The sequence below is a fragment of the Zingiber officinale genome, chromosome 2A, assembly GCF_018446385.1.
Source record: "Zingiber officinale cultivar Zhangliang chromosome 2A, Zo_v1.1, whole genome shotgun sequence".
Classification (NCBI taxonomy): domain Eukaryota; kingdom Viridiplantae; phylum Streptophyta; class Magnoliopsida; order Zingiberales; family Zingiberaceae; genus Zingiber; species Zingiber officinale.
In genome coordinates this window covers 77,266,494-77,279,662 of record NC_055988.1, presented here as the reverse complement: position 1 = coordinate 77,279,662, position 13,169 = coordinate 77,266,494, and the positions used below count along the sequence as shown (strand labels likewise).

The 13,169-nt window shown below is 35.2% G+C and overlaps 1 protein-coding gene across 1 annotated transcript; it reads right to left on the bottom strand.

Moving 5' to 3' along the window:
- Nucleotides 1-5,904: 5,904 nt before the first annotated feature.
- On the bottom strand, nt 5,905-6,416 carry LOC122043717. Its single transcript, XM_042604311.1, has 3 exons — nt 6,177-6,416; nt 6,028-6,125; nt 5,905-5,914 (listed from the first exon to the last, which is right to left on the bottom strand). Exons 1-3 carry the CDS (start codon nt 6,414-6,416, stop codon nt 5,905-5,907), a joined length of 348 nt encoding a protein of 115 aa, XP_042460245.1.
- Between the last annotated feature and the right edge of the window lie 6,753 nt (nt 6,417-13,169).

Genomic DNA, 13,169 nt, shown 5'->3' with positions numbered 1-13,169 from the left:
TAGCTAGGCTTGAATCCATTAGGATGTTGCTAGCCTATGCAGCACATAAAGGGTTTAAGTTATACCAAATGAATGTAAAATCCGCGTTCCTAAATGGGTTCATTAAGGAAGAAGTTAATGTAAACCAACCCCCAGGATTTGAGGACCTAGACTACCCTAATCATGTATTTAAACTGACAAAGGCCTTATATGGACTTAAACAAGCTCCTAGAGCATGGTATGAACGATTATCAAATTACTTAACATCCAAAGGTTTTAATCAAGGTCACATAGATCCGACCCTATTTGTAAAAACGATAGAAAAAGACATCTTCATAGCCCAAATCTATGTTGATGATATAATTTTTGGCTCAACCAATTCTAAATTTCTAAAGAAATTTGTTACATTAATGGAAAATGAGTTTGAAATGAGTATGGTTGGAGAACTAAATTTCTTCTTAGGTTTACAAATTAAACAAACAAAAGATGGAATCTACATTTACCAAACTAAATATGTTAAAGAACTAATTAAAAAATTTAGTATGAAAAACTCAAAAATCATAAATACCCCAATGGCCACTAACATCAATATTGACTCAGACCCAGAAGGAAAATCAGTAGACCCAAAGTAATATAAAAGTATAATAGGAAGTCTACTCTACCTAACTGCAAGTCGACCAGATATAATTTTTGCAGTTGGTATGTGCGCAAGATACCAGTCTTGTGCAAAAGAATCACATTTAACATATGTTAAAAGAATACTTAGATATATAAAATGCACCCTCAATATAGGACTTTGGTACCCTAAAACTAGCACCTTTGACCTGATTGGCTATTCTGACTCAGACTATGCCGGGTGCAAATTAGACAGAAAGAGTACAAGTGGTAGCTGCCAAATCCTAGGTCAATGCCTAGTAAGTTGGTCAAGCAGAAAGTAACATTGTGTTGCTCTATCCACCACTGAAGCTGAATACATAGCCCTAGGAGAGTGTGCCTCTCAACTTTTGTGGATGATGCATACATTAAAAGACTATGAATTAGACTACAAAAATACAAAAATCTTAATTGACAATATAAGTTCAATTAATCTAACTAAAAATCTAATTCACCACTCTAGGACTAAACACATAGAGGTAAAACATCACTTTGTAAGGGATCATGTAGCTAAAGGTGAACTTGCACTCAACTATGTTGAGTCTAAATCAAACCTAGCTGACATTTTCACAAAATCATTACCTGAACTTGAGTTCAGTGCACTTAGAAGACAAATAGGAATGTGTTGGGTAGAATAGCTATTAATTTTTCAAGATTCATTGTCTTCCTTCAAAACTAATTCTTTTATTCTTTTCAAAATCTAGAAAAAATAATGATTTTAAAATCTCATTTTCTTAGAATTTTCAACTATTTGACTTAGCCTAGGCTTTTCCCCTAGAAATCATGTTCCCCTATATTTAAGCCAGAGCATCTCACAAACACCTAGGTATACCTTGCTTGTGTTTGAAGAACATAGAATGGTGTGAGATGCATAAGGTACAGCCTGCACTCAAGAATGTTTATTTCAGTGCATCAATATGAGTATGGGCGTTAAATACTTTATTAATAGTAATCAAGTCAAGTCTTCCAGCTCTAGTCAAATCTAACTGGACTAAATGACTTAACTCGACTAACCAAGTGAAAGCTGCTGCCCTCTAGGCAATCAGCAAGTAGCTAAAGGTTAGACAGTTGGTGAAGGAAATATTAGTTTAAGCATGCTTGTACTTTAGGGCTCTGATACCTAATCAAAACAAATTAATAAATTACCAACTATTTAACTTGACTCATGCTTGGACTTAAGGACCAACCAAATTAAATTTTAGTTTCTCCCTCTTTGTCCTATAAATTAAAAAAAAAAGTTCTTACTCTTATGTTTTCAACATTAAGTATTGTTCAAATTAAGCTAAATGTCTTTTTAACTTAAGCTCTATTTTCAAAATTCATTGTTTGCATAAAAAAAAAAAAAAACTAAGCTAAGTAGTTCATATAGAAACCTTCACACTTTTTTCAAACTTAGCCAACCTTCAAATCTAACTTTTTACAAATTCTTGCTAAGCCATTTTTACTTACCTAAAAGTATTAAGAATCATTGCTTTCAAAATGTTTTTTTCTAAGTAAAACAAGACTTCAAATCTCTTTAAGATTTTCAAATTTTAGCTAAGTATATTTCAAAAACAACTAAGTTTTCAAAAGTGGCTAAAGTCGTTCTTAACAGTCTACTAAATATTAGCCTTTTAAACTTAGGTGAAATTTTTTTCCCCAAAGTCAATTTACCATTTATAAGCCTAATCTATTTTTTATTGAGAAAAAAATTAAAAGTTACTTAAACTGGCTTATTTTTTTTGGTAAATGACAAAGGAGGAAAGTAGGAAATTCAAAATTAAAAAATCTACAACTGGCTTATTTTTTGATAAATGGCAAAGGGGGAGAGTAGGAAATTCAAAAGTAAAAATTCAAAAAGGAAACCCTGAATTAAGGGGGAGCTTCACAAAAGTTTAAGTGTTAGCTTAAGTTATGCTTTTATTTGAAATTTATATACTTAAGTTTGTGCATTTGTTTTACTTAACTTTGAATTTGGGTTGCCATAATCAAAAAGGGGGAGATTGTTGGTGCGGGAAGCATCTGACGATCAAACCTGAGTTTTGATAATGGCAAAGGATTCAAAGTTAAAGTGTGTTGTGATCTAACGTGCTTGACTAAGTGTTTCAGGAAAGTCCTAACTGTGGTTAGGTAGGTGGAAACCCTAGGGGGTGGTAACCCTAGGTCATAGGGGGTGGTAACCCTATGCGGAAAGTCTTGGTGAGTCGAGTGCTTCAAGCAAAAGTCCTAGGGGGTAACCCTAGGTGGAAAGTCCTGGTGTTACGAACCAGGTGAAAGACTGGACCAGCCGGGAAGCGGAAGTCCAGTAGAAAGTCAGAAAGCATCGAGCATCGAGCAAAAGTCCAGTCGATTTGGAGGATCGCACTGGCATCAGGTAAATCTCCTGAGTAGAGTAGGTGAGGACGTGTTCCTCGCAAAGGGAACAGTAGGCGTCGGGTCGACCTAGGGTTTCCGATAGGAAATCCGAAGTCAGACCCGGTCAGTCCGATGACTGACAATTTTATTTATCGTATTTTCTTTTTGTGGTCTAACTCTGTTTTGCAGGAAACTAATATTTTCGTGCAGGGTTAGAACTGACCGGGATCGGTCGACCGAACCTTGGGATTGGTCGACCGAACTCCCAAGCTAACAGATCAAGTTTCCAGAAGTTGGACCGGGCTCGACCAGGGATCGGTCGACCGGACCTTGGGATCGGTCGACCGAACCTGGGATAGGTGTCGACTGGATCTGGCCGAGGTGAGCGGGTCAGAGGAAACTGATCAGTCGACCGGATATTGTGATCGGTCGACCGAACCCAGGGGGATAGAGTTTGACCAGATCGAAGCAAAGCGACGGATCGACGGATCAGATGCGGTGGAGATCATCTGATCGGTCGACCGAACATGAGGATCGGTCGACCGATCCGCTTCGGGTCAAAGCTGATCCCGATACTTGGGGATCCAGATCAGACTTGTAGAGGCTATAAAAGGAGGCCTTGAGGTGCAGCTTCAACAACAATTATTAACAGAAGAACTTGTGTGCTCATACGCTGCTACGAACACTTTGGCTACGCGCTGCTACTCCGACAATCGTCCACTCCGTCTTTCAATTCAATTGTATTGTCGGTATTTCCTTTAAGCACTTGTACTCATTTACTTGTAAAGATTTACGCTATATAGGTGTTGCCCACGGAAAGCGATCAAGGATCACAGCCCTTCGAGTAGGAGTCGTCACAGGCTCTGAACGAAGTAAATTCCCTGTGTTCTTTGTGTTTGCTTTACTTTTCATTTCCGCTGCGTTACTTTAGTTACTCAAACGATTTCCGAAAAATGAAATAGCCGCGAGCGCTATTCACCCCCCCCCCTCTAGCACGTCTCGATCCAACACTCTTCAGGAGTAGTGATGGCAGAGTGCACGGTTGTCACAGCCCTACCCACTTGGTCTCACCATCGCGTGTGAGATGGCTGACTGGCGTCAGGAGTGACTAGGACATGTCGTTTACATCATATGCACAGATTGCATTTATTGTGATTGTTGCATATTGGATGATGCATTTTGGTAACTGTATATGATTGACATGCATACAGGATACCTGCTTATTTACTCTGACTATTTTTATCTGTGATGTTCACAGTCATATGCTCAAGTCTCACAGGTGAGTACAATTTATTTCAGTTATGCATTTCTTATTATTCTTGTTGTAGACTGTATTACATGCGTATTGTTAGTTACTACAGTTTATTCAGCTATGCATACCTGTTATACTGTTAGGAGACTGTACTATAGGTTATTGCTGGTAGTTATATGTTATTGTACATATCTATTGGTTATCTGCTGAGTTCTTTGAACTCACACCGTTACATTACTACTTTTTAGGTTGAGGCCATTGGGAGATTTGTCGCAACGATTTTCGGTTGTAGACTTTGGTATTCGTTTCGATGTCGATATATACCTGTGATGTGGGTTCTTGTACTTTGGACTTTGTGTTGAACATTCGGGTTTGTTACTCTTGTTTTCCGGTCCGAATATTTCATTACTTCGTGGATTTCATTTCCTTCGTTGTAGTGGAGTAGGATTTACATATATCTGTAATGATTTTTATATCGTCTTTTCTTTTAGTTATATTTGTTGTCAGCCGGAAGCTGCATTATAAACTGTGTGGATTGACTATAAATTGCATGGATTGTTTTATTTCTGTACAGTATTGTTCCGGCCGTGTAGGCCGAGGTATGAATATATGTATCTCAGGATTCATATTGTCACCCGCACAGGGGAGATGTTGCCAAAATTTTATCGGCAGGGACTACCTGGGGCGTGACATTTGGGTTTGAATTGGTTAGTTTATTTTGATTTAGTTTTAGATAGTGAATTTTATTTTTAAGTATATAAAATTAACTGAGTCCTACTTGCTTGGTTAGACAAGTTTTTTGAACCCAAGCTTTGGTTGATTGCTATTTTAACTTATTAATGAAATGAAAGTTTTATTTGTCGAGTTGGACTTATATCTGAGCCAGACTTATTGTATACAACTTTTTGTAATTAAGGATTAAATCTAAATTCTTTGATTTTGTGGTGAAGATTTCTAATAATCCTTTAAGTTTATTGATTTCACTTTTTAAAATTATATTTTCCTCTTCAAGTTTTATAGCATGATTTGAATTTCTATTTTCAATTTGAGTATTAATTTATTCCTTGAGGTGTTGTTCCTCAAGGAGTGTTTCAGTTTGTTTTACAAATTTAATTAATTTTTTATTAAGATATGTAATTATTTTAAAGAATTTTATAGTTAGGATAAATGACACCTCATTTGAACCTTCAGAAATGAGTGCAGACTCATGGCTCGATTCATATTTGAATTCTTCTTCTTGATCTAAGTCGTTTTCCGATTCGGGTCCGATTGTCATGAGCGCGAGGTAGTTGGTTTACTTCCTATCTTCTATCTCTGATTCTTCTGAGGAGGATTCATCCCAGGTGGCATGGAGTGCCTTTTTTTCTCCATTTTCTTAGACTTATCCTCCTTCTGATTTGGACACTTGTGCTTGAAATGTCCCTTTTTGTTACATCTAAAGCGCGTCATCCTCACCTTTGTGTCATTGGATGTAGATTTGATCACTTCTTGTAAGTCTTTCTTTGAAGTTGTTCTTCATTCTAGTGAACATTTTTCTGACCATGTTTAATAGTTGTTCTTCTTCATCGGCTTTTGAGTCAGATTCATCTTCTGACTCGGGCTTAACTCAAGTTTTAGTCTTCTTTTCTTTTGATGGACCTGCAAGGAAAGCTATATCGTGCTCAACCTATTTGGCGTTAGTTTATTCATGTAATTCTAATTCACAGAAAAATTCATCTAACTTTAGCTTAGAGAGATTCTTCGAAACTTTATAGGCATCTACTATAGATGCCCATAGTACATTTTGAGGAAAGGAGTTGAAAGCGTACCTTATCAGATCGTGGTTCTCACGTCGATGCCCGATTAGGTGAAGACCGTTCATGATATTCCTTATTCTGGCATGGAGTTGACTTGTGATCTCACCATCCTACATTTTAATGTTAAATAAACTGTTCAAAAGTAAGTCTCTCTTAGTTACCTTTGAATTGGTCGTGCTCTCGTGTAATTCGACCAGCTTGTCCCACAGCTCCTTCACATTCTCATGCAGGCTGACATAGTTCAATTCTTCTTTTGTCAAACCACACTGAAGTGTATTCAGTGTCTTTGAGTCGATCTGGGCCTTCTTCATGTCTTCTAGATTCCATCTTTCTGGGTCTTGAGAGGTACTTTTGTTGCTTCGTTTACCGACGCCTTGAATCCTTATCAGATGGTGAACCATTGATCGATATCCATCTTCAGGTACACCTCCATTCTTCTCTTCCAATAGGGGAAGTCATCCCCGCTGAAAAGTGGAGGGTGAGCAGTGTTGTAACTTTTACCTTGGGCCATTAACGATAAAGCCTTGCACACAAAAAATAAACTAACAAAGAAATCCCAAGACTAGGTCTTGGATTAGTAGTGTGGGAGATGATAAATGCAAAAACAAACTCAATTGGTGTTGCACCAATTTAGAGTATTTTACAACACGAAAAACTTGTCCAAAAGAGGTGATTGCACCAATTTGAACTAGGCCAAAAATCTTAAACCCGAAAAAAGAAAGAAAATAAGAAAATCCCCTTTATTTGATTGGTGGTTGCACTAATTCAGAGCGAAACCTTGCTCTAATACCACTTGTTGGATCGTAAGCATGTGAGAGGGAGGGTGAATAACGTGATTTTGAAAACATTCTTTTCTTTTTAAAAATATCAAGTTTGCAACGGAAATAAAAGTAAGGAATAAAAGCGAGAAAAAGAAAGACAAACATTGACACAAATAATTTTTTACTTGGTTCGGAGCCTTTGACGACTCCGACTTCAAGGCACGCACTCATTAAGTGCTTTCGGTGGGTAATTATATCAATTAGAAAATGAGTTACAAAATAATGGTACGCGAATTGTAAAAGGGCATACTACCGACAAGTAGAAAGTATGAATAGAATTCCTTAATAAGGTTGACAGAGTAGCTTTTCAGGATCGTTGGAGCCTTCTCAGAGCAGCACGCAAGAACGACAGTTGTAGCAAATGTTGTGTTGAAGTTGCTGGTCGAAGGCTATTTTTATAGCCCCATCTGAGCGCCTAAACTGTGCTGATATGACGAGCTCTCGTCAAAACTTTATCCTCGAAGTTTATCCGCCTCTGAGGGTCTGGACTACTGACGTAGGTCGACTAGTTGTTGCTCTCCAACTCGGTGCGGAGATAAAATTTCTCTTGTTCGGGTGCATGGAGCAATTCCGGACACCCTGACTGCCCGGGTGCCTGGCGAGGCACTCGCCCAGGGTGCTCCTCATTGAAATTTACCTGAGTGCCCAGACCAACTCCGAGCACCCTGATCCCTTCCAGGCACCCGAACCACCCTTGTTTTTCAGCTTCTTTCCTGCAACAAAGAGTTAGTCCAAGCAAACAAAAATTGTCCTATAAAACAAAGTTAGCACATTAAGAATGTAATGACTTAGATTCTATCTTCCCAAGATCAGGATCTAGCCATGGTCTCAACTTTGACTTCCCAAATGGTTTTAAGGTGGATTGCACCTGAAGTTCTACCGGGACTCGTCCTCACTGGATCTCTCTCCTCCAATGACTTACCTCACTTATCATTTGTAAACTTCCTTGATGTTAGGTCCCTTGACCCACTAATACTTCTTGCTAGATCTCAACCAATCTAGACTTCAGTCAGTTGTCAACCCAACTGGACTTTCTTCTGCTAAATGAGGAGATTTTTCCATATTTATTTTGAATCATTTAGCGATGTGTTAAACCAGGGATGAATTTATGTAAGGGTTGGACTATGCTGTGGCCCAGGCCTTCAACAAAATCATTCGAAAATTTAAATTTCTTATTTGATATCTAGAAGTCAACGTTGGTCATCTCGATCAAGAAGAAGAACTTTCCATAATTTATAGCAATAACTAATAAAGTTAATTACATAACGATTTTTGACAAATATTCATTCACTATACCAATTTAATAAATTCTTTCATTACAATAAAATAAGAATATAAAAAAATCTATTACTAAAAGTTATTTTTTCGTCCATAGTGAAAGTCCCTAATTAATTTTAAGATGAAAATATTTCATTTCTAATTTAAAAAATTGGTTAAAAAATAATTTATATATTTATTTTTAAATTGATCAAATAAAATTAATTTCAAATGAAATTTTTTCTCTATTTTTTTAAATTTGTTATTAATATGTCTCAAATAACATATCAAGTAAATTTTAATTTATTCTATTTATAAATCCGTATATAATTTATTTAAAATTTGATAAAATATTGGAAAAGCTAAGATGATAACGTGCTCATATAAAGTGAACTCAGACCCCTTCTACAACATCCTTGGCGGACTCAACCAACTCAGAATCATCCCAGCCCACTTTTAATTCCTGGATCCGTCCTTGCGTTAAACAATACGTGTCACTAAACGAAGGCCTTCGGTGACACGCACCTCACTCCACGTCGCTAAAAGGTAGCATAAATCCCCCCCCCCCCCTTAATTTGGATCATTTGGCGATACAACACAAAAAAAAATGTCGCCAAATGTGATACTTTGGTGACACATTCTGCATTCAACGTCACTAATAGTACTGGGAATTTTTCCTATCTTAAATCGTGATCATTTTGTGATGTAGAGATATTAAGTGTCGCTAAAATAAAATTCAAGATTAAAAATTTTTCTTATATATGAAAAGATCTTGCTCTAATCCCATCTATGAAAAGTCCTCGTCCAAGTTGTTATAGTGAGGTAGTGAGGTCAGAATTCGCTCGCAAGGAGGTTGGCCCTTGTCCAGAGAGCTTACCATAGAAATAGGATTTCAAAGATCCATCTTTGAAACGAAATTAAAATTTATTTTAAATTTTAATAAATCATAAATGAATTTATTTAAAACGAGCTATTTTTTCTATAAAAAAATTATAGATCAAAATAAATAACATATGAAAACAAATCTTATACGAAATTAAAATTAGAAAGAAATCTATTAAATAATTCTTATTTTATTTTAATAAATTAAAACCCTATTCTGTGTGAAAGTATTCTCTTTTTTAAAAAATAAAAAAATTAAAATAAATATCATTTGAAAACAAATTAGAAAGAAATTTATTAAATTATTATTATTTTATTTTAATAAATTAAAACCCTATTCAACTTTTGTGTATTCCCTTTTAAAAAAATTAGTCCCCAGACTATGGTGTCGCGGTAGGACATCTAAGTTATCAACTAGGTACCCGTAATTCGATTCCCGACTATGACGTATTTGTAGGAATTTTTTCTCCAAATGAGGAGCATAATCAAATGATACTAGGCTTTTGGGTTGGCTGCCGCATGCGCTTCCCGATTTACCCTGATGACCTGTGGAAAACTTCCGTGCAGCTGGGCCGATCACGCCAGGAATAGTCAATGAGGCTAAGATTATCAATTTTTTTCTTTTAAAAAAATTATAAATCAAAATAAATACCATTTGAAAATAAATTAGAAAGAAATTTATTAAATAATTCTTATTTTATTTTATTTTAATAAATTAAAATCCTATTCTCTTGAAACCTGGGTTTAATTTATTCGTTCGTGCATTCTCGTAGTCGTCGATTTCTTCTCTCCTACACATCTTGCTCACTGAGGATCTCCTACTCTCTCTCAACAGGTAATCCTTAGTTTATTCTTCTTCCTTGTACTGTAATGTTGCACGTCCTTATTGTCGGTCACAGACGTGCACGACCAATGGCGTCTTTGTCAGCGTGCGACCAAATCGTAACGACCTATTGCTGCCTCCTTGGTTGCAGATGCACGCGACTAGTGGCCTCTTTGGTGGCGAGTGACCAGTGGCCTCTTTGGTGGCGTGTGACCAAATCATAGTGACTTGTTGCCACCTCCTTGCCTACAGCCGCTGCCACCATTAGTTTTAATTTCCAGCCTTGTTGATATATATGATGGTTTTTACAATTACAAGTCTTGCTTAATCTCACATATTAGTTTTTCTACTAAATTAATCTACAAAAATAGAAATATGAATGCATTTTGTGTGGCTTTGCTTATTCTCGCATATTAATTTTTCTACTAAAATTTCTGTTGAATGCTCTTCCGCTTGTGTACAGATTAGATGTTACCTACGTCTTAATATTTTTCAATTATTCTATATATTTTGAATTGGCTCCAGTTTCATAAAATGACGATTGACAAAAGTTGAATGAGTTTGACGAATCAAATCTCTTATGAATATAAAAATGGTGTTCGGATGTTTATAGCACGTGATGATATCGAATCAACCGAGGTTAACAATATTGATCATTTGCAGCAAAATATAGGTGATTTTGTAGTTGATGATGACAATTTTGAAGATGACACATTAGAAGAATATGATGAAAAAGATGACGGTACTATTGAAATTGACGATGATGATAGTATTGACATTGAAACTAATGGCACAACTTCAGAAGAAGTAAGAAATATATTTATATGAATTAATGTTTGGTTATTCTATTCATGTTGTATATATAGTCCATTTATTCATGATTTATGATTGCATTCATATATGCATGTTATTAATTTTTCTTTTTTTTTACAGGATGTTTAGTTTGGATGGTAATAGTTCAAGTGCTAATGGTGGTGGATAAGGAGGTGATGGAAGAGGTAGACAAACAATATGGAGACAGCAATTTTGTAGTAGAGTTCTCAAGAAGGCATTAAAAAAGCAAAAAGAAAAAGAGAGATAAATTGAAGGTTGAATTTGAAGAGCATATCAAGGGTATAGTCTTGGAGAAAATGGAAAATGTTTAATAAATTGATAGCTCAAATAGTTCAAGACACAATATCTCCTCATATTATGTGTTGGGAGGATGTCTCTTTAGTCGAAAAATAACTCATCTTTGACCATCTTGATGTAAGATTGAAAAATTACATTATGTTCTTTAATGTATTATGTTCTTATTATATAATAATTTATGTATTTATGAGTTTGTTTTTGGCAAAACAAATTTGAATATGAAAAGACGAGCTTGGTGATGGCGGATGTAGAGCATCTTTCCATGAGATATATTCGAGAAGGAAGGTGTAAGATTAGGAAGCACTAGAAGCAACTCGGGGGATTGGGAAATAAATTAAGATGCACCAAAGAGGAAGCCGTACAAGGGAGTAAGCCAAGATGATTGGGATTTTCTTTGTAATTATTTTGACGCAAAAAACAAATGGTTAGTAATAATTAAATTAGTTAACAATATTTTTTTATTGTTACTTGCACTAATATTATCTTTTTTATAGGAACTATCTAAAACAATACTAATAATCGGTTTAATAGGCCACTTGAAGCTGTCCATGGATCGAAGACTCTAGTTCAACATTATCACAAAGCTGTAAGTTTTATTTGAAAATAAAATTTCTTATCAATTTATATGATAATAAATTGTTTTATTTTTTAAGGTTGATCCTGTGATGGGAGAGCTTCGAAGTGTTATCGACACCTTCGAGAAATTTTTTCACAAAGGAGGACAATGGAAAAATGATTGAGTTGCACAAAAACATATATCTTTTATTATGTTATCAATGGTGAGCATTGGAAACATGTAAGTATCTTTTCTACCCTTCTATTTCTTATGATGCATCTCAAGCTATTCCTACTGTGTTGGTTATTGGCAAATGCCAATATATGTTGTTTCATTTTTGTTTCCAACACTTCCTATTTGTTGTTTTATAGATAAACACTTTATTATTTTATACATAAATATAGGGAGATGAAAATGATCATTTTTTATAATGTATAAACAATTTCCACTCCTAGTCCATTAACTATCAATTTTGCTTTTGTACACCATTAATTACTATTGCATATGTTATTTAGTTCTATTCTTTGTCAATGTCCTTATGTATGTATGTCTTGTAATGTGTATTTATACACCTTGAGAGTCTCTTCACCAAAGTGAGAGCTTATCGTGCATTAGATGTATGCACACTTTGAATTGTATTTATTATGATACATTATGTTGGTACATTTCTAAATTCAGGATACTAAATGCTTATTCTAAAGTACCTTCAAAGCCTAAGGTGACTTATAAAAGGAATTTCTGCTATTAACATAGAATTGGCTAAGACTCTATATACCTAATTACGTAATAGATGTTCGAATGTTTCCATTGCTTGCATGTTTTTTAATGTTTTGTTTTAAGAATTCTGATTAATGAATATCTATACATAATACTTACTACTTGATCTTATTGTACTTTGATTATGTTGTCTACATATATAGTTGATACGAACTTCACGTAATTCCTTCCACTTCATCGAATTAATGTAAAATGAAATAACATGTGGTTATTTATTTGTATATTTGGTGATTAATTTGTTTATAATTTTTTACATATTGTTGATGTATTTATTCATAAAAATTAAATTCATTAATCCATTGTTTTGCATACTAATATTGTTTAGGTTAAAATGGTAGATCTTGGATTGACTTGCCAGAAAGTGAAATGTTCAACTCTACTGTTAATAATGTGCATCAGCCAAAGGATGTCAATATCATGACACAAGTCTTAGACTCACTGTCTCGTTACGTGAAGAGTTTACATTCATTACCTAAACTATCTGTAGTGGGTGGTTATAGAGCCACAAACATCAGTTCAAAGCATTATGATGATTATAGAAAATTTGCAACTATGCAAAAAATGATCAATGAATAGAATCGGACTATATGTGAGCACCATCAAAAATTTGAAGCATTATTGCAGCAGCTTCAATAGGTCATTTCTGGCTTCTCATTCCAGCCTCCACCAACATGCTCTTCAATTCGGTCTCCTCCACCACCTCCCCTGCCTCCATCATCGAATATTTGACTAATTAATAGTAAATTGCATTTTTGTGATGCATTTTAAACATATTATAAAATTGTCACTAAATGAGCAATATATTTTGTAATGCACAGAATGTGTCACGAATAATTAAAGAAAAAAAAGAGTAAAAATACATTTCGCGACGCATTTCATGCGTCGCCACATGTTAGAACCTTTTGGC